This window comes from Diadema antillarum, unplaced genomic scaffold (assembly GCF_040938485.1).
Source record: "Diadema antillarum isolate AM-2024a unplaced genomic scaffold, OU_Dant_1.0 scf00000005, whole genome shotgun sequence".
NCBI lineage: Eukaryota > Metazoa > Echinodermata > Echinoidea > Diadematoida > Diadematidae > Diadema > Diadema antillarum.
The window spans coordinates 314,317-341,364 of NW_027270894.1; the positions used below are offsets into that span (position 1 = coordinate 314,317).

Below are 27,048 nucleotides of genomic sequence, written 5' to 3' on the forward strand. Positions count from 1 at the left end.
TCCACAAGCATACAATAATTCATCTCTGAAAGGCTGGTTGCTATTAGTGAGTGCCGATGTTATTCCTCAAAGTTTGACTAAGCAAGATTGAGAGGCATCCCTGTCACAAAAAGACATGAGATCTGCACCAAAAAAGAGGCGTGACTCCCGGCAGATGTTTCGTTGTGGATTGTTGGTTGAGAAATTGCTCCATCAATCACCATCTGGGGGGCGTTTCATCAACGAGTTCGTCGGAGTTTTCACCGACGAATTTGCTATCAGCCAATCAGACCAAGGATTTCATTAGCTTTTGACAGTTGTCAGTATAAATCCTTGCGTCTGATTGGCTGATAGCAAATTCGTCGGTGAAAACTCCGACGAACTCGTTGATGAAACGCCCCCCTGATTGCCTCATTCCCACACTACTTTTGAGTGTTGGCTGACATAGGTAGTGGCAGAATGGATTCATCATCTACAGAACGAGTGCTCCCCTTACAATGTAAAATCTTACACTAAAATTTTGGTAAACAAGTGAGCAAAAAATCAGGTCCTAAAATCATCATCCTATTCTATGGAACAAAATTCCCCTCGGTTATAGGATAGTTCGATACGACGAAAGAAAACTGCTGGTCCCGAAGACTACATTATGACAGGAGTCGCCTGCACCGCATCATCTACTCACGTTACGAATCTGAATTCACAGCTGAACATTACACTGGTTCTTATATTGATGGTGAATGCACAAAGAAAATGAAACCTTGAGGAGAAGATATCACGCCTTCCTATGCTAGACACAAATTTGTTCAATTGGACTCAAAATGTTCGCCTTTGGGGTAATATCAAACGGAAGACCACATGCTAACATGAATTTTCTTTTGTTTGTTACTGACTGCAGAACATCATACAATGTACAAGTAAACCACATTATCGAACTTGATAAGGTGTACAAAACTTTACAAAATTACATCGTACCTCCTTTAACTGTCATCGTGAAAGACCATTAATGCAAGTCGACTCTGAGGTCATCTACAGTTAGGCGCAAATTTTTTATTGCCAAAATTTCATTTTGACATTGATTTTCTACGAGGGGTATCTACAACGGGTATGCAGGTGAGTGATCCTAATAATGATAAACATTTTCCATCACAAAAATATCAATATGAAATATACACAAAGTGTAGCACTGTTCATAAACTTTTTTTGTTTTTGTTCTGCATAAAAAAAGTTACATTAATACATTATGCTGAGCTCTCAACGTGCTGATTGGACAATTCGAATGATTCCTTTATTCTGATTGGTCACTCGTCTTCACTCTCCGCCATGGCTGCTGCCCTCGCAGCTTTGATCTCCCACGAGGCATCCTGCAAGATTACAAAAAATAAAAAATAAAAATAAGAGAAGGCTTCATAAAAAAGAGAAAGACACAAACAGGTTACATATCAAAACTTACAGCCAAAACATAGTTCTCATCTATATGCCTACAGAACTGTCAATCATCGCTTTAAAATGTAAACATACGCATAAAAAATGTGTGAAATAATGTTTTAATAACATGATTTTGGCTTGGTGAACACAAAAATGCGAAATATTAATCAAGAAGGTTCACCGGAAGTCCTCAAACTTACTTAATGGTGGATACTATATAATTTTTCATAATCGTTTATCAATAATCAACATATCAGGCGACAAAAATATCCATCAATTTTCTGCGCTAGAGTGAATCGCATGTAGCTTGATGGACAATACAAATGTGACTGTGCACCTCAAAACGAACATAAAGTCGCACACACTGATTTTGCGTGAGGACTGAAAATAAGTGAAATGGGTCAACCAAACAGAACTTGACTTTTTCATATTTTCTGAAAGAGCGGGTCTTCTTTTACATTATGCTAAAATTTGGTGTCATAAAACGGGCAGGAAAGTGTGTTTTTTTAGCAGTTTATCTCGACATTTTTGGTAGAATAGTGTGATTAGGTGTGTCTTTGGAATCCCTTTTTCATTTCTGACAAACCTTGTCCACACTCTTCACTTTCGACTCTAATAACTTTTGAAAGGATAGTGCTACTGCTTTGAAAGTTGGTATTGACTATGGACAGAATGTGTTAATGAGGCACGCTTAATTTCAGTTTAATCTGATAATCCCTTCATTGTTGTTACTCTTGTGGTTTACTTCCTGTTTTTTGTCCCATTCATCGCACAGCCAGCACGGTTTGGTAAAGATTAAGCGCTTGAATAGACACTGTACTTCAGAGCCTCTTTTCTCAGTTCACACTTTTCCTGAGTTTGTGCTTTCTTTCCAATATTTAGATAGGTTAGGAGAGTCCATTTGATTTGAGTTATACATCATTTTAAAGCTTAAAGTCTGCTCTTTCAGAATATGGTCTTAACTAAAAATTCATGTCTGGCGACTTTTTGTTTGTTTTGAGGTGCAGGGTCACAAATGCAAGGGCACAACCGATCTTCACGCAACATTCTATCTTCCCACATGGCTGAAAGGGGAGGGCTCTTCTGGAATAAAAGTTGTGTATTATGATCGAAATCATTCTACACTTTTGATCTAAAACTAGTCCAAAACAACTCATCCTGGTAAATTGCACCTGCCAGGTGTAAAGTTTCTTGGTAGACCATGTCAGTGAATTGCAAGGAAATTCCAAATGACGGAAGATCAATTTTGAGCCCTTCTGTGAACTATGTTTTGAATGTAATGTGCTGTATGAAAGAGCAGCATCTAAAAATACACTCCTTGCCCGTACCCTTCAGAAACATTTTCCCATTTAAAAAATAACCAAGTTTTGTAGATTTTCTCCGCAATTGCCATGTGTTGGTAAAAGGAATCAAGCTGTAAGCTCCTGTGAAGTGGCAATGTTTCAGTCATGATAAAAAAAAAGGGGGGGGGGGGAGGTAGATGAGATTACTGCATGATGTCCTGAGCATGCCTGTTTGCACAGTAACTCCGCATTACCGGAAATGCACACAAAAACATTAAAAATGTGACCCACTTGACCTCATTGATTGCACATGGGTGCATAAAAGATCACCCCATTTTTTGCTGGTAGAGTACAGCCAGCATACAGACCCAAAAACTAGCGACAAAAATGTTTACATTCATATACAATGTAACAGGCAGAATTCATGCACTACAAAGGAGTAGCAGGGTCTGAACATCAAAGAGTCAATAGGGTCTGAGGAGCAAAGACTAACCCCAGCCTCCTCCTCCTCCTCCTCATCCCCTTCATCCTGTAGTCCGTTCTCCTGCTCCAGGACTTCATTTTCCTGGTCTAGGATCCCATTCGTGTGCTCCTCCTCGTGGTAGAGATCGGAGAGCTTCTTGGGGGCGCTCTCCGTCTTCTTGGGGCTGGAGTCCAGGTTGTGAACCTCTCCCGACTCCCACTTGGCCTTCAGGGAGCCAGCACTACCTGTTTCAGATTTAAACGACAAAAAATGTTGCACGCTTTTTAGACCTCTACTTGAAACATACCTTGCTCCATGTGATATTATTGTCATATGTAACTGCCCAGCTCAAAACTCACAAATGAGGTCATATCAAATTCCACTTTTTTACATACCCGGATACAGTGGCGGATCCAGAGGGGGCGCAACCAGCGCACACCCCCCCCCTTTATTTTTCCTTCAAAACAAAAGAAATAAAAAGAAAGAAATGAAATGAAAACCCAGAAGTGGCACCAGAAATATTAGTCAAGCACCCCCCCCCCCCCCCCCCTTTTACAGAATTCCTGGATCTGCCCCTGCGGATAGTATAAAAGAGTAAGCTCTAAGCTGTAAAATGATATGTAACTTGTTAATATAGGACCATCTCAACCCATTTAAAAAGTGATTGAAATATGAGAGAGTTACAATATGTAGGAGGTGCAGTTTCCAAACAAAGGAGAAAAAAGAGGATTTAAAGATTGCGGTCACTCAGGCAGAGGTGCAAGAGTATTAACCCATTGAGGACTAGTCCCGAGTATACTCGGGCAAGCGTCTATGGGAAATGTGTGTTGTAGCAAATTCAAACCATCCTCAATGGGTTAATGAAGACATGTTGTATTTCCCTGTGAAGCAGCAGCTCTCTCTCTCTTTCTCTTAAAAAAAGAAGTGATCCCGACAAAAAAAAAAAAAATTGAATATTTAAATTTGGTTTCATTTAAAGCTGCCGAGACTTTAGCAGTGCAATGTAGGTAAAGACAAGATTACTCTCCCAGGTAAGACATTCAAGTTTTAAAAATTTGAGTCAGTCAAGCCAAATAACTACTGTAAAACGAGGAATTTTCGCGTGCACTTCAATTTCGCGAATTTCGCGAGCGCCAAAATTCGCGAAATTAAAATGCACGCGGAAGCTTTTGTCTACACTACATGCATTGAACGCCAGTAGCAATTCACGAAAATTTCATGCCATGAAAAAGGCTGTCGGCTCCAATTCGCGAAAATTTCATGCCGCGAATATATCATGTTTTACAGTATATTGCTCCATTGCAGAGAATCCTAATCTGTGACTTTTTGTGGGTTTTGAGAAGGGCGGTCACATGTATCTTCATATCATTCTTCCATATTTATTATCTTTCGGATGACATTGCTGTCCCAAGTTATTGTTGAGTAAGATAAGATTAACCCGTTGAGGACGAGCCCCGAGTATACTCGGGCAGGTGTCTATGGCAAATGCGTGTTGTAGCAAAATCAGTCCGTCCTCAACAGGTTAAGATGGAATGGGTTCAATTCATTAAGTCTGTACAAAGTAAGAAAGAGATTTACCAAACATTGCCAATTTGATGAAGAAACACAAAAATCTGGCCTTCTAAAACTGTGTTGCCAATTTAGGAATCACATAGAATCCTAGAGATGAAAAGATTTTTGTAAATTGCAACCAAAACCAACAATCACATGTGCACAAACACAAAGGGTTGGGAAATTAAAAACAATAAAAAACCTTCAGAATGAAACCTAACAATGAAAATGTAAAACTGTAATACGGAGAGAAAGTAGCAAGTCACAGAAATATACAGTCTTCGGATGCTGGGATACAGTCAGAAACCATTGCTACATGTCTGGATGTTAGAGGTAATGTGAACATACCTTTTGATGCTAGATAATCGTCTCCTATGGCTGACGATTTGACGATGTCTGAGCGGTCGACCGGCTGGTTTTCAGACACAACCATCTTGGGGGAAAGAGAAATGAGTGTAATGGAAACCGTAAGTCTCAAAACTAAATAAATGTTTGCATACATATTTTTTTTTTTTCAGTTTTCACATTATTAGGACAAAGTTTGAATTTATAAAATCTTGATACATTGTACTTATCATCCTTCTGTGTAATGTGGGAAATCGTGGCAACTTTGTATCTAAGAGTACAGGAATGAGGATTCAATGTATATCCAGATACCAGAAATAGTTTTCCATATATTCCAAATATCGGTAGGAATAGAATCTGGACAGAGAGAATAATTTTGACCTTTAACCCCTCAGTTTCATCAAGTGCCCTTTATCACATCCTCAAAGATGTGCAACTCAAAACTTTAATCCATATTCTTATATTTTTATGATACATTGATGTGCATCATTGTCAAAGATATGTGATGTTATTGTCATAGTGTGCATGCATTTTGTTCCACACATTGGAACATTCTGTATTACGCTGCATTATGTTACCATGGCAACTAAACTTCTACAAGTAGGTTGCAGTCTAACAGAGACACTCAAAATCTGTGTCTAAATCCAAGGATCAGTGGCAAGCAAAGTACATGTATAGAACCACAACATCTCACATGAATTAATCAAATACTAAGAACAAGATTAACAAAATCTGAGAAAGACACAAAGGTGCATGTTGGGATGAGGACAGCATAACGTTGTTGGGGCGACAAAACCTCTTATCTACAAAATGTCAGTGTTCATGAGAGCAAAAAAGACATGGCAGGCTATTAATAAAGCACTATATAAATTGGATCACCTTTTCTTTGACATGCTGTGGTGACTAAGTTTGTTTTGGGGGTAAGACAACTTGGGATTTGGACAGGACATCACTTTAACTGGTAACCTCACGATTAATTGAAAAAAGTGACTTTCATAAATATTTGAGATACAAGGTCTTGTCACCCCATCGATGATAAAGTCCAAAAACTCACAGTCATGCTGTAGTTGTCTAGGGATCCCGGCGTTCTCTCCAGTGCCGGCTTCGGCTGCTCGGGGACGCGCTCCACCTGGCCAGTCTCCCAGCGGTTCTTCAGCGACCGTGTGCTCTCCGCCGACCTCATCGGCTCGTCCACGCGGCTGGACGAGCTGACCACATCCGCCTTCTGGATGGGGGTGCTTTCCGCCCCCTCGTCCTTCATGCTGAACTCCTCCAAAGAGCGTGGTGTCCTTTCTAGGACCGGGCGGGGCCGCTCTTCAACATTGCTGACGTTCCCCTTCTCAAAGAGACTCCTCAGTGACCTCGCTTGACCTTTTGATTAAAGGGGCGGAAGAAAAGGTGTGTCAATTTGAATATCATAAGGCAGCAAACATTACCATACAGTGTATCTCCACATCAGAGTAAATCCAAAGAGCAATTAACCCATTCCATACTTGGCTTTGTACATTCCAATATTTTTTCATTCATAAATAAGTGAATATTGCACACTTTCAGACTCAGAACCAAGTAGACATTCCTCCATAAATTTTGGGCACTTCGTAACAAAAAATAATTTGAAATGTTCTCGTACTTCAACCAATGGGAATTTTGTACAGTGACAACATCACCCATTTAGTATCAAAGTTTATTAAAGTTTGCATGAGTGGTAACAACAAGCACCACCATTCGATGGACAAATTTGAAACTTAGAAATCTCACAAATTTGTTAATTTCCTGTTGTATTGTCAAGAAAATTCTCCCAATATATTCTTATTCTATTCATTGTACTCAATTTACATTGATAATGGTATAAAAAATGCCACTTGACACAACTCTAACTCTTAGGCACTGTAAGATATCACGTCATTAACAAATTCTTGACATTTGTGATGAATTACGTGGATTTGGAGTATTAGAAACATTCAAAAAAAGGACAAGAAAGTAGAACATGATATATGTATTGAAGATTAAACACAAGAGCAGAACAGTCTCAGTGGGTGAAGGAAAGCGGGCAAAACGTAATCTGAGCAAAATCAATATTTGAAAATAGGCAACGATACAATTTTCACTGAGGCAGGTCATTAAATGTAACTCATCTTTAGATATCATTCCTACCTGATTTGATGCCTGGGTCCTCGGGCTGACTCTGTGCGTTGACCACGTCGGGGCTGGCGGTCCGTTCTGGTGGCTGGTACACCCTCCTCTCCTCAGGCGATGCGATCTCGATCTTCTCCCGCGGCTTCTCCTCAATGTTCGATATCCTCTCCGTCTCGAAGCGGCTCTTCAGCGACTTGGAGAAGCCCTTCTTGATGCCGGGGTCCTCGAAGTTGTCGCTGCTCCGAACGACGTCCGGCCGCACCACTGGCGTGCTCTCGGCGACGTGACTGCCCTGGTTGGTGCTCTCAAAGTCGCTCAGCGATCCCACATTCACCGGGTCCTTCTTCGCCTGCGTCTCAAGATTTGTGACCCCGCCCTTCTCGAACATGTTCTTGAATTTGCCAATGCCGTCCGCTGAGACTTTCACCTCAGATGCAGACTCGCTCGACCGCACCACGTCCTCCCGTCTGACAGGCGTGCTTTCCGAGACCCCCCTCTCATTTTCGGGGGTGACGTTGGAGACCTCACCCTTCTCGAAGCGGGACTTGACAGAGCTGGAGCCCCCTTCCATCTGCATGGCCTCCTCCGGCTGGTCTGAGGAGCGGATGACACTGGGCGGGGCACTCTCTTCTGACTGGTTTTGAGATGGGGAGACCGGAGCCTCGATGAGTGTGGCTGATTCCTCCAAGTGATTTCCTTCCATCCTACAATGAAATGACAAAGATCCTTTTAAATGACTTATCGCTTTGAATTGAAAAGAGATACCTAGAGAGAAACCTACAATGAAATGACAAAGATCCTTTTAAATGACTTATCACTTTGAATTGAAAAGAGATAGAGAGAAACCTAGAATGCAATGACAAGGATCCCTCTGAATCTAACATCACTTTGAATTCTCCCAATCGCATATATAGCCGATATCAAGCGATATCACCTTGCGATATCAATATCTGATAGATTGCTCTTGAGAAGTACACTTCCAGTTTTGCAGTCTACCCACGTCACATCCTTCATCAATGGATATTTTCCATAATTTTGCATCATCGGCCCAGCTCTTGGCCGCTTCGGAGAAGAATCCCATACATCAAATGTAAAGTTACAGTCAGATTAGAGAATAACTCTATTATTTGACAGATTATCAGACAGAATTTGATATGTTCTGTGAATACTAGTACTTCAGCGTTCAATGCGCACAAAAGCGTACATTTACACATCTCGTGTTCATAACCGGAATTTTATATCCCAAGAATTAAAGGTAAAAAAATTAGCACACGAGTGGGAGAATTGAACAGAGATAGAGAGAAACCTCGCAATAACGAGGACTTAAAAACCATGACAATTACCTTGTAATATCAGGTCTATCACTGTATCAGGGTGACAGATAACACAATTTGTTCTTAATATCCAACAAGGTTCCACCGTATTCTCTGATAATGTGCAGGGCAGGTCTCCCAACACTCAGTCATCATAATCACGCCTAGAAATAAAGCTTACCGGTTAATTTCTGTGTATCACAAGCATCCAAACTAATCTTAACCCTTTGAGGACGGACTGATTTTGCTACAACACATATTTCCCATGGACACCTGCCCGGGTATTCTCGGGACTCATCCTCAACGCGTTAACTACAATGCCAAAGTTACTCTGCGAGTCTGTCTTCTGACAATGGCTTAACATGTGAATCAAACCCAAGTAGGGTAAGAGCAGTGTCAAAGTTAAGCTATGGTCACAAAGGTTCGAACAAACGATGCGTTCATACGAATGTCACTGTTCATACGAATTCTGGAGTTCGTACAGCCGCCTTACGAAGAGAGGGTTTCGTACAAAGTAAAAAAAAATATCTTGGACAAGACCATCGACCAGGCTACGAACTTACGAACGGTCTACAAACGGTCTATGAACGTTGGTTTGGTACGGTCTTGGTAAGAAGATCTTACGAAATTGTCTAAAAGTCGTTCGTACGGTGTTCGTGGCAGTCCTTAACCCGTTGAGAACGAGTCCCGAGTATACTTGGGCAGGTGTCTGTGGGAAATGCGTGTTGTAGCAAAATCAAACCATCCTCAACGGGTTAATGGCATTTGTGACCGAGCCATTAGGTTTACTCAGTGTACTCAAGCATTCCACTTACCCTCTGTCTATGTTTATTGAGTCTGTGGTTGTGATATCGTCAAGGTCTGTAGAAGAGAACAAAACAAGCGTAAAGAGGGATGATCATTTTAAACTGGCTTTGGAAAATTGAAAATACAATAAAAATAACATTTTTGTTTTCTTCCTGAGTCTTGTAAAAGAAGGCAGTACAGTTGAACCTCTCGTATCCGGACAAGTCGGGACCGGGGCTCATCCGGATAAGGGATTTGGCCGGATACGGGAGACTCAATGCTTTATACATGTACATAATATACATACACATGTACAGTAGCCCATTGTAGTACCACATGTAGTAATGTGTATACTGCAACCTTTTCATTGTTACACTCAGTAACAGACCCCAAAATAGAGGTTCGTGTTTGCAAGAATGAAATCATTTTCTTTTATAAATTCCTGGGATGATTTACCTACATAACTATTAAGAAATGTATCAAGTATATGTAATTCATGTGTGTTTGTGTAGGAGTTCTCAAGTTGGGAATCCCCCTTTCCTCCCGTAATTATTTTTAAAAAAAATCACGACGAGATTGCATCCGGATAATAGAGAGATCCGGATAAAGGGAGGCCGGATAAGAGAGGTTCAACTGTACAATAAAAATCACATTTTTTTTTTCTTCCTGAGTGTTGGAAAAGATGACAGGAAGGACAGCCTTGAAGGAAGTTCTGTCAGCACTTTTATATCAGTCAGATTATAGTCCTCTTTTTGTGATTAACTTTCACCCATTGAGAAGAAGAAACAGTGTATATATGACATGTGACACCACAGTGAAGCAATTCTCAAATGGTTATAGTCTATAAGAACGGAATATGATACATAGTTGTACCTCAGCAGCTCATTACTAGTTCTCATTTAAGACATGGTGACATAGGAAGATCAACATTAATTTCCCTGGACACTTCTCCAAAGTAACATCTATCACATCTTGTTCTTCCTTCACGGTGTTATAATTCATTTTCCTCATAATAACAGTAGAACAATCAGAAATGAAACAACAACAGTAATGAAACATTGATTAAAATGGCACAGCAGGGGTGTAAGCAACACGTCATCACACACATCAGAAGGTTAAAATTTGTATCTCCCAATCAATACGCAATGATGCCTTCATCTATGGCGGCAAATGCGTGGTCATAATGGGGGTTCCGGTGGGGGTTATCATTCTCATGCAAAGTGCAGCATGCATGCGCATCGAAGGTGGCCCCAGCGGTGAGGGAAGAGGAATCACCGTGAGCCCCCGAACATCATTTGTCACATTTGCGGTGATCACATGACCCAAAAATAGCCAGTATGAGTCAGACTGGGTCCTTGGACAGAGAGAGAGGAGGAGGGGGGGGGGGGGGGGGGGGGGGGTAGGGAGAAGAAAGAGAGAGGAGAGGTGGAGGATGGTGGACTAATGTGAAGCAATAGATGGGATAGCCTTTTGTCAAGGCCCTCTCGCTGTATGATGCTATATAACGGGTGAGCGAAGTGAGTCCGGCTGAGCACAACAGGGCGAGGGCCTTTTGAGACCTGCTTCACACATTATCATTAATGACACGTGAAGCTTACTGAATAGTCATATTAACGGGTTCTGGTCGACCAATGGAATGGCACGCTACCCATATTCTCCACGTTAGTGCTGTCCGGCCTGTTCGCATGAATCACTGACCACCAGTTGAGGTCTGCGGCATGCATTCGCCATATCCAAATACGCAGATTGGTCGATTTTTGCTCCCCAATTCAAGGAGCAAAAGTTGGTAATTCAAAGGGCGAGCATAATACAAATCACATCTCAAAAGGCCCTTGCCACTTCCCAACTCAGCAGAGCTTGCTTCACTCAACCCCCATTCGCTCACCACCATACAGCGAGAGGGCCTTGGCAAAAGCCTATAGATGGGACGACTACTTGTACGAGTACGAGATTGATAGAGAGAGTAGTAGTGATGGGGAGAAAGAGGGAGAGAGAGAGATGGAGGGGATGAGAGGTGAGAGACAGAAAAATGTGTACAGAGATAAAAAAGTAGACATAAGAGAGAATGAGAGGGAGGAAGGGAGCAGATAGAGGATGTCACTACAAGAAGAAGAAGAAAAAAAAATGCAAGGCCATTCGTGGAACTGATGACACACGCCCAGTCACTTTTTCCACCTATCCACCGATAGAATCAATTCAGGGCTACTCCACAGCTGAGCCCTCATTTAGAATTACACTCATCACCTTACAAAATTAAATGAAGCTGCCACTGATGAAAATCGACTGCAAGAGAATTTCATTTTGAGTCTGTAATTTCCTTTGAATAATTATCTGTAACTTGATTGTCACAATGTCTGGTCCTGGTCATCAGGTATTTAATGTTCTTATATAATATATTCACACAAACAGCCATGAATGAAGGAAACGAGGGCGCAGACAGATTTGACTTTCAAAAAAAAGAAAGAAAAAAGCAAGGCCACCTTCCCTCTGATGACACACACCCAGTCACCTTTTCAACCAAGCCTAGCTATGAAATCACTCAGGGTTACCTTACAGCTGAGCCCTCAATTAGAATTACACTCATCACCGATGAAAACAAAAATGAAGCTCTCCTGACAAAAAATAAATAAATAAATAATAAAATAAAATTATACTATATGAGAAATTCTGTCCTTGTCCTGTAAAACTAAATAATTCCTAATCTACCAGTACCTATTTTTTTCTCTAGATATTGTATATTCAAATCTATTTTATATTTGAAATGTTATTATGGTTTCCAAAGATATATCACTGTCATACAAACAATCACTATAAATTATCTGATAAAGGCACTTTAATTTTACACAGCATTGTTGCAATATACACCAAACATCTCATATTACTGCCTTGCATCATTGGACATTTCTGCTTTTTCTCTCTCCCTCTCTCTCTGATTCTCTCTATCTCTCTCTCTCTCTCTCCCTCTCTTCATTTACCATTGTCTACCTCATTGCCTAAATATTATGAAAGTGAGATATATCTTTCTTGTAACCTTTTAACTCTCCCTACATCACATTCATGTTTCCTATACAGACATTCACTGAGAATTATTTGAAAACAGCAAATCAATTTAAGACAGCATTGCCTCAATGCATTGATCACCGACACTCAATTTTTGCATGCCATAAAACCACATTGCTCAGTTTCCATGGAAATTTCTCTGTTCTTCTTTTCCTCTCTGTCTGTCTGTCTGACGCAAATTGTCACCCATTGATCCCCCCCCCCCCCCACATCTCAATGACACTACATAATCGTCGCCCCTCAGAGATATCACCTCCAGACATTTTTGCACACTAACCCGTTGAAGACAGAGTCCCCGAGTTCACTTGTTAAACTCGGGCAGGTGTCTATGGGAAACATGCATTGTAGCAAAACCAGCTCATAATCAATGGGTTAAAGACACAAATGGAAAATGTTAACGAAGGGATTTCTGGTGTAGTACACATTAGTGTGTAATTCTAATCTGTGCTGAGAGTTCTGTTGTGCATCTGGCAGCCGCGGCTCAGCCTGCTCTGGAATCGAAGATCTTACATAATATGCAAATGGCACCAGTATTCTATGCAAATGAGATAGATGCACAGAGAGAAAGAGAGAGAGGGGGAGAGGGAGAGCCAACACCCTATAATGATAATGGATGCTCGCCGTGTGGGGGAAAATGCTACTTTGCAGACAGAAAGGCTTTACCTGCATTCATGAACATTTCAGGAGCAGGTGTGCACCAGTATAACATGGATTACAGGAAAAACTATTTTATGTTAGTACCACACAGGATGAATATAAAATCACTCGGGTTGTTGCGGAGAAGGACCTATAAAACTCTCGTCCATATAAACAAAAGACGCCATAGCTCTGAGTCACTGCAACTCCCAGAGTTATTTGACGCAAGAAATGTTTCTTTTCTTCCCACAAAATTTGGGTGAGCATGGAAATTAACCCTTAAGGGCTTTTTACACTTGTGTTTCTTAACCCCGGACTTTCTCTGACCCAGGACTATCGTTAGTCCCGTACCAATTTTTTCAGCTTTTTACACTCGCCAATTAGTCCCGTACTATCTCTTGTCCGGGGCTAAGGAGAAAACTGACCTTTTTACACTCGTATTTCTTAGCCCCGGACTTTCCAAACCACATGAATATTCATAATTACGCTGTGTACTGTACACGTACACCCACGCACCGGCAGCACTTGATGACCTCGTTTCTGATTGGCCAGTGAGGGTCGGACTTCGTCTCCGTCGCTTAGCCCAGGATTATTTTTTCGTTCTGTTTACACTCACTTCGTTGGCACCGCAATTGCGGTGCTAACCCCTGCTATTTTGCAGGGCCAGATAGTACCGTACTATCGGTGGGGCTAGCCCACTTTGGCAAAAATGAGTGTAAACAGAAAGTGGGCTAAGGATAGTCCCGTACCAACGGTGGGGCTAAGGCCCCCCCTTAGCCCCACCGTTGGTCCGGGGCTAAGCAAAATTTTACAAGTGTAAAAAACCCTTTAGTGCGCTTTGAGTGCTGATTGGCACTGAAAATCCCACAACATTGTAGTACACACTCGGCACATCGAGGGTAAAAGGAAGATTTGCTGAAGTATTATAGTCCATGGGATTAATCCAGAAAATACAAATCCTATAGAATTTCTCTCCACATCTCCCCAATCAACCAGTTTTCTTAACATACTGAAACTTTATGCATTCCTTGGAAAATGTCAATCTTTAACAACCACATAGTCTGCCACATAGCATGCCTAACATTGCAACACCTAATACATTACACACAAACTGTGGAGTCTGTGGTATCGGTATGTATTTCATCAAGAAAAAAAAAAAGATGCACAAAGCAGCAAGCACGCTGCTGGTTCCACGGGATGGGAAGTAAAAATGAAGAAATTTGATTACATTAGTTTAACCAGTCTTTTCATTCTACTATCATCCTTCTACTTGCCCCATCCTCTCATCACAAGGGGGCGTGTCCGCCCCCCCCCCCCCCCACCATCCTCTCATCACAGAGGGGGGCGTGTCCCCGCCCCCTCATCCTCTCATCACAGAGGACTTCCAGCTGCTCCATCATCATCTGCCTGTGACCGACTCCCAGTACACTGCACTGAATGAAACACTATGGCTTCCACCAGAGACAATTCCAAATATTCATCGGGAGCAGAAGTCAAACCATATCACGAGTACACTCAGAATAGCTAACTACAGTGTATCTCCTTCTTATCAGTCGACATACCATGACAATTTGATGAGTAGGGGTCAGGGACCAAGAAATAAAATATTTCATGCCTGTGCCTAATCATTGCATGCCATTGCTGGAGGAGTGGTCAGTGCATTGTACTTCATACTTTGCTGTTAAGCCATTGAAGCCTATTGTCTCAAAAATCTTATTTGCTGTAGCATCTGATGCCATTGCTCATAAGAATGATGGGGTTAACAAAGTCTGAAGAATACTTTGATCATGTAAGAGAAGCCTCACATATCCATCCTGTAAAGTGCAATTCTCTGCAATGTTTAAAGGGATGGTATAGTTTTGGTTGTGGTCCATATAAAAAGTGGGACCCCCCCCCCTTTTTTTATCAGGATCATTATATTTTGGGATATCTCAACCATTTCAAAATCAATATTCATCAAATCATTTATAAGATATGAAAGATCAACATACATTTCATGTTCTCAAACTTTCTCTAAACACAGCAGGGGGAAATGAGAAGTTGTTGCAGCAACAAAACATGAAAAGAAACCAACAAAAAAGCGAATGCTTTTACAGCATCTGCAGTCCAAATACGACACAAGTTTCAACCTTGCAAAAATGGCCGGGGAACATGACTTGCATGCTTTTCTTGTCAAATGTGTTACAGTACTTATATTATATGTCATCATCTATTCCTTGTCTGCATATTGCCCAAATTAAAAAGTAAGCCCTACATTGTAATAACAAGATACATATTCATAAAATCATCACAATATCTATATTTCTAAACCATGCCCTAAACTGTTGCAGTTTATGAAAAGGAAATCAAAGAGACAACACTAATTTCCAACTATCAAACTTGAAGGAAAATAACCTAGATATTGCTTTTACACTAAATTCTGTGGCCACTTGCTGGTGTACACCTGAAACAGATTTAGAGAGATATCAATCTCTCGGATATGAAAACTACAACTACAAGACTTTTCACTCAGACAAGGGAACCAGGAACCATCAATATAATCATATGCTGCAAACACAGCTTATAATGCATTTCCTTCCTTATCCAACAGCTCACTGACAATCTTCACATTTACCATGTCCATAGAATATTTTGCATCATGTGCGTGGTTAGGCATCGATATATACCTCTTTATGACAGAGATCGTATTTTTCAGTTTCTGAAGTTGCCTGGCTTTTAGATTTGTGTTTGAAATGCCAGCAAGATTTCTGTTGTCCCCCAACCAAGGTTAATGTAATCCTTCAGTGCATGCATGTATTCTAGCAGAAGTTAAGTGGCTGGCGAACTAAACAGAAAAAAACAACAACAACAACTGCAAAGAAGCCATAATAATGAACGATTATTGTACTGATGGATGAAACTGGTAAACACGGATTAAAGGACCCTGGGAAAAAATATTGATAATATTTCGCTCTTCTAGCACTAACTGATGTGTCACCTTGCACAACCTTTATTTGATCACGTCTCGAAGAAAAACCAACCCACGTTGGGAGGGAAGGGAAGACGTATGGACATAACCTTCCACTGCATGCAACCACTCAAATCCTCTTTGTCCTCACAGAGATGGCGACGGTTGCCATGACAACTGCATCACTCTCAAAGAGTGCCACTTTGTTGGACGGAAACTGCCTCCCAGTAGCAGACAGACCTTCCATTGCCTTCACAAACTGAACAATAACATCCTCTGGCTATTCTCGCAGTCATGGCAACTGTTGCTATAGGCGACCTGCATCACTTCTGCGATATTCCTACAAATAAAAAGATTTTCTTTGCAGGAGATTGGTGTAAAGCAAACCCCTTCACTTCATATGCTAAAGCTTGCGTGATGTAAATCCCTATATATCGCAACTTATTTCCATGCCAACTAAAACGCTTCTAAAGCTAAACCTTTGATGCTCCATCAACCCACGGCAACAGCTCCTGAAAAGATCTATGAGAAACCCTTGAAGTGTGATCACACTTGTATTCATAGATAATGCCAGCCTTATAATGTTTTCAGATTGGTTCGGAACTAAAAACAAATGACATTTTCCCTGCAAACATGAACCATGAAAAAAAATACACACAAAAATCATCAATAATTGGTTGCTTGCAATGGGATTCTATTAGATTTCTCATGCAAAGATGAACAACAGACCAATCAAACCCATCTGTGAGGACAAAGTTGATCTAAAAATTCTACAGAAAAGGAAAAAAAAAACAGCCAGAGCCACCACAAAAAAAAATTTCCTGCGTGCTGGTTCAGACGAAGAAACTGCAATTCCAAGAGTGCTGACGTAAAGGTTACAGTCACCTTTTCGAAAATGTCTTAACAGTGTCTCAAGACTGGTAGGACTTGGAACATTTTTACATAATGTTTGTTTACCAACTGTCTGTATCCATCCCACAGTATGACTTCAAGTTCAACGAAAAAGACAGACCCCCTTTAAAAGGGTCTGCACCACAAGACTACACTTCAGATCAACAAACTTGACACATTAATCATCATCATACCAATCTTCCAACCTGTCATCAGCTCCTTAAACACTCTCTCACCGGTATCACCATCACCACCACCACCTTCTCCTCCTCTTCATCTCCTACTACCAACACCACTACCACCACCACCACCACCCTGACTGCCCTGTCAACATCCAGCACACCTCTCATCCTCCTCCTCCTCACAAGATCCTTTACCCCTTCAACACCTCAGGGCTTAGTCTAAATTTCAGGCTGGCCTTTCTTCTTGCCATGAAGATAAGAGAGACCCACTATTTTAATGGGGAGGGGGGAGGAGTTAATGGTTCTAATGGTGGGTATGGGTTGGAATTCGTCCCTCCTGTTACTAATTGGTAGCCCGACTCTTGAATTTGATCAAAATATGATGGCTGCAGGGCACTCATGCCTCTCATATATCTTCTAGTTTGTTTAATACATCTTCATCGCTTGCTCCTCCTCCTGACTTTCCATCATTTACCTTATTAACCTCCCCTTTTTTTCAAGCAAGCATATCCCTTCCTTCTTCTATGTGTTTCTCATCCTTATTCTTCCCTACATCTTCTTCCTCTCCTTTCTTCTACCCCTCCCCATCTTCTTTTCCATCTGCTTTTCTTTCATTCTCACCCTAGTCTTCCTCTCCTCTTCCTTCTCCTCTGCAACCTGCATCAAGCCGTGAAGATGCATCTCTACACCTCCTGTACATAAATGCATATACATTCATTTTTATCTCTCATTCGTTCTTCTTCATTGGTCTCTTCCCATCTGTCACTTCCCCTCTTTACCAGTCTTCCAGCCCCTACCCCCCCCCCCCTCCCGCCCTGCCCCAACATCTGTCCCCGATGAGATGTGATCTTCAGCAACACCCCTGAAATCCCAGTCATCTCTGGTTGCCTAGCAACGGGGGTCTCTGCTTTCCTTTCAGACACCCCAGGAGCAATCCGAGACATTCAGAATGTTTAAAGGTGATACTTAAACTCTTTATGTACCCGAACACTAAGTTTTAACAGGGATGTGTTTCAGAGATGGAGTGGCAACTCTTCGTAATTCATGCAAACACATGTTTGGGTTGAAGGCGTTACAATGGGATGTCTAGCATTCCACTACGCTTTTAAGTCATGCTCGACACCACTCTAGTTGCAAGACGAAGTTTGGAGACGAAGAACGCATTTCACCTTTCATTGAATTACAAGCTTTATTTCACCATAAAATTTTTAATGAAATACTCGAATTGATTCAGAATAGTTTAGGAAAGAATTCAATATTATAAACATGTATTTCTAGTTTCTTCATAATGCGCAAATCAAAATGAAATGAAAATAGACCCTTTTAAAAAACCTAATATTTTTCTATAATGCCCACGTTTGCGCATGTTCGTTTTCTATCTTTTAATCTGGGATATTTTGATCGTTCAAATATAGTACTCCGCTAAAGCGTGTTCCAACGTGCTTTAAAACTTTTTGCTGTTAAAATTGTCAGTTTTACACTTCATTTTGATTCTCTGCTCCAATTCAAGGTACACAAATTCATTGTTGCCATCACATTGAAAGAGAGAGAGAGTGAAATGCAGTAGGGGCAAGTCTTTCCTGATGTGAGAGCACTAGTCCCGATTATTGATACTCCCTTCTGTCAAAGCACCTGGTTTCCACCTGTAGTTAAGCGCATAACTTCTCGGCGGTGCCGCGCATGACTTCAAAGGAGAGCAGGAGTTGTCTCTCCTTCTCTAGCACCTCCCTGGTTTTACCTTGCCAAGCTTTTTCATCAGCATTCAGCTAGGCCCTCCAAACTTGACCTCCTCATGTCAAATTAGCAAACCTCCTCATGCCATGAGCTTCAGTCCAACGGAGAAAGCATGGAATACCATAGGGAGTAGGGGGATTAGGTAATCTCCATTCACTCGTGACTAGCGTCCACAAATCTGCGCCAACTCTAGCCAATGCACAATTTGGCAAACAAACCACAAATGTTTCCCTTAATCTTTGAATGGTTGTAATATCCTTAAAATCATAATTTAACTCAATCATGGCTTTGCAAGACTCTTTGAATATGCAAAGACAAAAAGAGAAACTCAAACTATAAATGAATTCTCAATTAAAAGTTGAAGACATTACTAATCGTGTACAAACTACAATACTGAACACTAATTCACATAATCATAAACACCTTATCCTGTGCATTCACAAAACCCAAAGCAAACAAAAATTTGCACTACTCTTTTTCCCTTTTTAACAGACTTTTTTTTTCTGTGTGTGTGTGTGTGTGCGTGTGTGTGTGTGTGTGTGTGTGAAATAAAGAGCACACCATTCCACAAGCATCTTCCAGCTCATACGTTTGTGGCCCACTGCTTTTATTTTCACTCAAGTGCCTGGAACCGGAAAATGGATTTTATTGCCACTGCCACAGAGTCAACATAACTCAAAAACATATCAAATTGCACCGAAAATCAAAACTACACAGCGTGATGGAAATATTCATACTCTCACACATCACAACATGTTACTCCAATACATTGTAACATGATGGTTACCATCTATCTACACTGAGGATATATTATCATAATACACACGAATGTAGATCTGTAAGTCAAATGAATGTATGGCCAATTTAGCCTCTGGGCTATATCTAACGATATTCAAATATGAAAAGTTACGATCTTTTTGCAATTCTATGTTTCCTTGAACATGTGAAATTTACATGAGAACAGAGTTCCAACATATCATAACCTAGACCATGAGTAGTTGAATTTTGTTGAAGAATGTCAAGTGGTATTCCCAACTGGATTTGCGAGTAAATTTAACTTTCTGTCACTGTTTTGAGCGCAAAAGTGATGCCTCTACAATAATGTAGCTGCTGGTCATTTGAAAGAAAAATAATCATATATTTGTCATACATTTTTATACATCAAAGCAAAGCTTTATATTTTCTCTTCAGCTTTACTCATTACATGTCGAAGGTAACAAAACTAATTTTTTTTTTTAAATTTACATAAATTTGAAAAACATAATATTTTCCCAAAGCATGACTATGTTGCTGTCTCAGAATAATGTGGCACTGCACACAGGGGGTTTACACCATGGCACAAAACGAGTTAATTGGATTTTTTTATTCTTTTAACATTTGGCTCAGAAACTGTTGAGGGAAAAGGAAATACTTGTGTCATATGATCCGCTGCAAAACGAACCATGAGGAGCTCCCAGGGTAGTTTGAACAACATCTTAGGAGATTGCCAACCAAAACAGAACCAAGTTTTCTATTAAGAGGCTGCTTCAACTTAACTCTACCAGTACCGACGCCATTCTGCCCGAGTTCATAGTCAATGGCATGTCACGACGGTAGTGGGAAGACGGTTAAGAATACTTATTAGCATTAGAGTCACTGTTGGCGCATAGTAGGTTGGATATCACAGGTAGACGAAGCTCACAGCAACACAACATGTTTTGCATCACATTGCATACACAAATCTACTTGAATAGGGAGTGGCTATATCTCCATTTTCTGAATGGTAGATCAATGTAACCCTTTCTGTGCCAGGGACTGTGGACAGTGTGTAATGTACAATGCTATGGGGTTTTCTGAAGCAAACAGGCACTCAACACTCGCATTAAACTCCAAATGTAGCGCTCATAGCATTATCTAGGAGAAATCGAAACTATATTACAAACACTTTCTAGAATTCTTGGAGGGTGCTAGAAAACTTATTGCTTGGTTGCCCAAGGCAATTGAAACTAACTGTTGGGCAGGCAGATCAATAAGCAATAGCCTGTTAACCCATTGAGGACAAGCTGATTTTGCTATAACATGCATTTCGAGCAGGTATCAATGAGAAATGTGTTATAGCAAAATATGTTCATCCTCAAGGGGTTAATCTTTCGAAACAATTAACCCTCAATGTGCCTCATTTACTTATTGTCCATAGCTATGTGTGTGAAATCTGAGCAAATTGACTTATTGGCAAAGAAGGGGTTAAACTCATCATTATCAATCAGCTACGTGCAAAAATTCAAAGCATATGAGAGCAATTATCTCTCACTACCATATCAAGTTTGACTTGAGCAGAAATTCCAAGCATGCCATTATCGTACCAAATAATCCACAAAGTCCATTGCCTTTGAACTATATTGGAGTCATAATCAATAAGTTAAAAGTCTGAAAAATGGGAGTAAATCTACTGGTTGTAACAGCCCCCGAAAAAGAGTAGCCTCTTTTCTATGTGTGTCCATCATAAACCAGTTACAGGTTGTATACAAACTATTCAAGTGTCAAATGGGTCTCCTTTCTACCATCCCCCCCCCCCCTCCCCCAAGCAGCAGCAGCAAACAATGTCCCTTTCTATACTTTCTATCTCATTCCGTCTCAAGAACCACTGAACGAAAGTGCTGCTACCCTCAAGTATATTCTTTGATTTATGAGTGCGAGGTGAACTATGAACCCAAGCTCAGGCAGTTGGAGAGTGATAAGGTATTATTACCAATGATATAACATATGAGAGTATGTGCCTGTGTAGGCCTGCAAGTGCAACTGTACATTGCACATCAAGAAGCACAGCATGTACAAACTCTACAAGGAAGCTAACAAATAACAAACATATTCATAATATCATATATCAAAATATATACTTGTATATACAGTATATTCAATATATTTGGGTATTTATATGAACAATATATTCAGGTATTCAGACACATTTGTATATATTACAAATATGTTTATATAAGTCTAGCTGTGTTGCAGGGAAGAGAAAGCTGGTGAAAGTGCAAGAGACAAAATCGGACAGACAAGCAAATGCAGTGGTAATGAATGTGGAAAGAAAGACAGGCTATGTTAGGAAGAAATATATAATATATAGGCCTACACAGGAATATATAAGGAAGGAAAGCTGGATATAGTGTTTAGTAGAGAAAACGGAATTTGAAAGGAGAGATACTCTTTCTCCTTCCTTTTTTCTCTCGTTCTATCTATCTGTGTGTGTGTTTCTCTGTCTCTCTTTTTAAATACCTATCATAGAAATAAAAAGAGACGGATAGAGAGAAGAGATAAGAAGGGAAATTGGAAAGATAGATAGATAGTGGGAGAATGAAGGAGGAGATGAAAGAAGGAACAGAGAATAAAACAACAAAATAAACATACCACATGTGTATCGAGTACCGATAAGGTATACATTAATATGCAGACAAATGGAGAATTGAATGTTATAACACAGTGGTGACCTGTACCATGAATGAAAGCTCAGATGTCAAAGCAATGCCAAACCATTCTCACGCTTCCACACACCCAATCTCAGAAAAAACAATGTGCCCTCTCCATTAACTCATCCGTCATGTCAATCAATATTCCAACTCCAACTGACAAGCATCTCTAAACATAGCCACGCTTGAATCCGGCCAAAGGCACCACAGGACTCGCTCCCCCTCTACTACCCCCCACCGTCCAACCGCCTCCACAAGCGCGGAGCATTATTCATCACAGATATGGACCCAGTACTCACCTCTCTGGTAAACCCAGCCAGGTAACCCCTTGATAAAATATGGAGAGAGAGGCACCACAGGAATTATCGTTGCGAGAGGAATGTTCTCTTATACCGGGTGAACAAAACGCCAAACCCGACGGACGGAACCCTGTCACAAAATCACACCAGACTTCCCAACTGCTCTATGTCTCCAGCACAGAAGCAAACTGTGCAAATGTCTTCTTGGAAGTCCAAAGCAAGGAAAGATGCAGCTTAAGAAAACAGGGCGTGGTCTGATGTTCTATTGTCCTCATCAGCTAGTGGCAGTAGATGGAGGAAAAACTCCAGACACGTGTCTCTATTTCTCCGTCTCTCCCCCTCTCTCTCTCTTGTCTAAGCTTCCACTCGTCCGTCGAAGAGCAAGAAGAGGAGCAAGAGAAGAAAAAAGTGGTTGTTGTCTTTCCGATACAAGTCGAGACGTAAGACGAACTCTCCAACGTGTGTGTGAGGGAGCCACAAAATCCTTATTCCAGAGCTGCTGGCTCGACAATACACCGACCACGCTCACACACCGGCTGCACTATGAGTTCATATACTGCAGTGCGGGAGAGAGGGGAAAAGGGGATGAGTCGCCCTCAAGTGTGTCTGGTGTGTATTACTACAGCTTTCTGAGCTCCGTGGTAGAAGGGAAACGGATTGGGGGAGAGGGGAGGCTAAAGGGAGAGAGAGAGGGGGAGGGGAGAGTCAGGAGGTGAAGAGGGGAGGATGGGAGGGAGATTGTAGGAGCTGAAATGACTTCCCAAATTGCCACCGGAATTGGGGATGGATGCTTTCCCTCCCGTCTGAGCCTCGAGATGTACCAATAAAGGGACTGGGAGCAAGCACAGGCATATGGACTTCACAATGAGCCACAGTGGGATTTATTGTCCCCCTACCCCCATCTCCCCCCCCCCCCCCTTTTGATGATAACAGCTGCATCTTCCTACTCATGGGGGTCTGGTCTGTGCTCTGAGGAAATGGGGAGATCACCGAAGGGGGACAGGAGGGGGGTAAAAAGGGGGAGGAGTGGAGTTTGTCAGGAGGGAGAGGATTAATGTCTGAGGGGCACTCTTTGTCCCTATGAATCTGGCTTTGTTGCTGCTGCGAGCATTGTGTCTGTATATAAGCATGTTCGTCTGTCTGTCTGTCTGTCTGTCTGTCTGTGTGTGTGTGTGTGTGTGTGTGTGCCTCAGAGGCTGCTTTGTCTGTGTCACATGTGTTTGTGTGTTTGCATGCATGTGGCTCTGTGTGTTAATATGTGTACATGTGTAAGTATAACATGTGTGTCAATGTATAGGCCTACCTGGTATGCCTTGGGATGTGCGTTGCCTGGGGGCATTGGTGTGTTTATCAATTGCCAGTATCTGTCTGTCTGTTTGTATGTGTATGTGTGTGTGTGTGTGTGTTCTGTGAGTTTGCATACATGATGAGGGGTATGCTTCAGCTTTGTGTCTGTCTCTTATGCTGAATGCTTGCGTAAATGTATCATGATGTGGATATGTTTACACATGTGTGAATGTCAGTTTGCATGTATTGTCTGTGCACGTAAGTAGTACATGTGTCTGTCTGTCTGTCTGTCTATCTGTCTGATGGCATGTATAGGAAGGGGCATGCTTCACCTGTCTCTATGTTTTAGTACACGACAGTGATGGTGTGTATGTCCATCCTCCCCCTCCCCCCCCCCCCCCCCCCGTTTCTTCTATAACATAATCTTGCTGCACTCCTCCTACCACGGTTATTATGGGGTGTGTTCTTACTGCAGCTCCCGAGGACGATGAATAGTCCACTTTGCCAAGAATCTCTGGCAACCACATTAAAACGGATCCTTCCACATATATGGCACTCGCCCCACAGACATGCCTCCCTACAATATTCACAGTTTAACCCATTGAGGATGGACTGATTTTGCTACAACACGCATTTCCTATAGACACTTGCCAAAGTATACTCGGGACTCGTCCTCAACGGGTTAAAGTCCATGCATACAGCGTAGTATGAGGTGATGAATGACCACGTCCAAAGAAACCTAATCTAGATTCGGTTCCAGATCATTGCCTATGCATATTCCCATAATATATTCTGGACCATGTGCAGACTAGCGAAAATAAACTCAGGTGATATTACGGTGTCACACAATGTGTGTACCATCAACACACATACTGACACAAAGATGATATCATCACAGTAGTGTGTGACTTGTAAATATCATATCATATTGTCTCAGAAACATCTGAAATATATCTGTTGCCTGTTCTTTGGCTTCCTGACTCTGGAAAGCAGAGAAAGAACAGGAAAGAATTGCTGACAGGTGTCTTGTACTGTGAAATGGTATTGCTGAGAATAAGGGCAGGAGTCTGGAGCCAAGACTAGCGGAGCTCATGATGATATTGCCAGAGAATGTTTCCCTCCCAGAGCACATGACTTCCTTCATGAATTAAAATGAAAACTGGAACACATCAAGGAGAGACGACAGAATTTTTCAAATGCCTGGGTTTAAAAAGGGTTTTAAAAAAAAACTTGCTGACTTTCAGGATTGATGTTGTTTGCTTCTGTGTTCTGTGAACATGGGGGGGGGGGGGGGGGGGGGAGACCCAAGAAAGTGAGAAATCTTCCAAATAGCATACCTGTGATTGAATCTGCTTTGGAAATCAAAGTTGAGACAGCCCCTAATCACCATGGGAACTCTGTCCCAACACCCCATCCCCCCCCCCCCCCCCCCCCATCCATTGTGCCACAATTTTGTCTGGCATTTTATTTCTCGACTAAACCATTAAACTCGGGACCCTGAAACATGACAACGCTTCCACAGTTATCACTATTGAAAGTGAGAAACCACCATCAAAGGTACTATGATTGGGGTCTTCATAATCATCAACATATCAATGAATCATCATCACAACCACCATCAGCATCATCATCATCACCGCCATCATCATCACCACTACCATCGCCACCACCAACATCACCAGCATCATCATCATCACCATTACCATGACGACCACCAAAATCACAATCATCATCAGTACCACCACCACTTACATCACCAACATCACCACCATCACCATCACCATCACCATACCACAAACATCACCATCATCATCACCATCATCACCAAGCCACAAAACATCACCATTATCGTCATCACCAAAACCATCACCACCACCAACATAACCATCATCGTCACCATCACCACCAACATCACCATCATCACCATCACCACCATTAACACCACTATATTCCCACCTGCTATCATCATCATTGCCACCAGTATCCATCACCAATGATGACACCATCACCCCACTAACATCACCATCATCACATCTTACCTTACTACCACTACCATTACCAACAGGCAACATTCCTGTTACCATGGAAACAGACTTAGCCATAAGGTATCACAGATATCATATGGAATGGGGTCAACTTAATGATTGCATAAAATGTCTACATGTTTCACGATAAAGATAGTGAAGAAGAAGAAAAACAGAAAAGAGGAGAGGGAGGAGGGGGAAGGAGGAAGGAGAAGGAGGAGGGGTAAGGAGGGATGAAAAGTCAGAGAAAGAGGCAGAGGAAGGAATGATAATGCATGCCTTTGGCATCCTCCAGGGTTGGAGGATGAAAAAGACGCGAAGTTTTACGACAACAAGAGCAAGGCTCTGCAGAGCGAAGCAAAAGCTCGCATGAAGTAGGTCAACATCTGAATGAGAAATGTCGGACATTAAGACAGAGAGAGAGAAAACAATGGATGGAGGGAAAAAGCACCAGGTGAGGAAAAAAAAGGGGGGAAAGTGGTATAATGGAACAAAAATGGGGTTGACAGGAGTGGTTAGGGATAAGGGGGAGGTGGAGATCACCACTGACCTAGTCGGCACTGGTGAATGGGGGAAAAATACCATGGAATCGTATAGAACAAGGCACAGAGAGAGCTGAAAAATATAATAATACTACCAGGAGAAAAAACTCTTGCAATTTCTTCAGAACCAAATATGCTGACAAGACTGAAGATTGAAAGCGACAATAATGATAATAATAATAATGATTATAATATTAATAACAACAACAACAACAATAATAATAATAATAATAATAATAATAATAATAATAATAATAATAATAATGATAATAATAATAATAATAATAATAATAATAATAATAATAATAATAATAATAATAATAATAATAATAATAATACATTTCTTAAGGGTATAAAAAGAGGAGTTGGCATGGAATAATATTTCTAGATATTGATGTGGAGGCACTACACCACCACCACCTTCACCTCTACGAGTCAGAGAGTCATCCAGACGGTACAAACAAATATTACCGTCCAGGAGGAGAGGGAGAAAACACCTCATTTGCATATCGCTGGAATTCTCGTTAGGTCACAGCTGTCGGCACCATCGCGCAACCGTGATCGAAATCGCAGACTTTGTGAACTCGGTGCCCTGTGCTGCACAGGCAGCCCTTCGCCTTCTCTCCCCCTTTGTTGCCGTCGCAAACCTAGAGCTCTCGCAATACTCTCACAATAAGTGTACATCTCAAGACATATCTTACACTATATATTCCTATATC

At 41.4% G+C, this 27,048-nt stretch overlaps 1 protein-coding gene across 1 annotated transcript in view; it reads right to left on the reverse strand.

Moving 5' to 3' along the window:
- Positions 1 to 387: 387 nt before the first annotated feature.
- Positions 388 to 27,048, reverse strand: part of LOC139712126 (uncharacterized) — a 150,655-nt gene continuing 123,994 nt past the window's right edge. Inside the window, exons 7-12 of the mRNA XM_071623993.1 lie at positions 9,311 to 9,356; positions 7,201 to 7,886; positions 6,101 to 6,417; positions 5,050 to 5,134; positions 3,181 to 3,395; positions 388 to 1,340 (exon numbers count right to left, since the gene is read on the reverse strand). Of these exons, the coding sequence (XP_071480094.1) occupies positions 1,278 to 1,340; positions 3,181 to 3,395; positions 5,050 to 5,134; positions 6,101 to 6,417; positions 7,201 to 7,886; positions 9,311 to 9,356 (1,412 nt within the window). The 3' untranslated portion in view covers positions 388 to 1,277. The remainder of the gene's footprint in view (positions 1,341 to 3,180; positions 3,396 to 5,049; positions 5,135 to 6,100; positions 6,418 to 7,200; positions 7,887 to 9,310; positions 9,357 to 27,048) is intronic.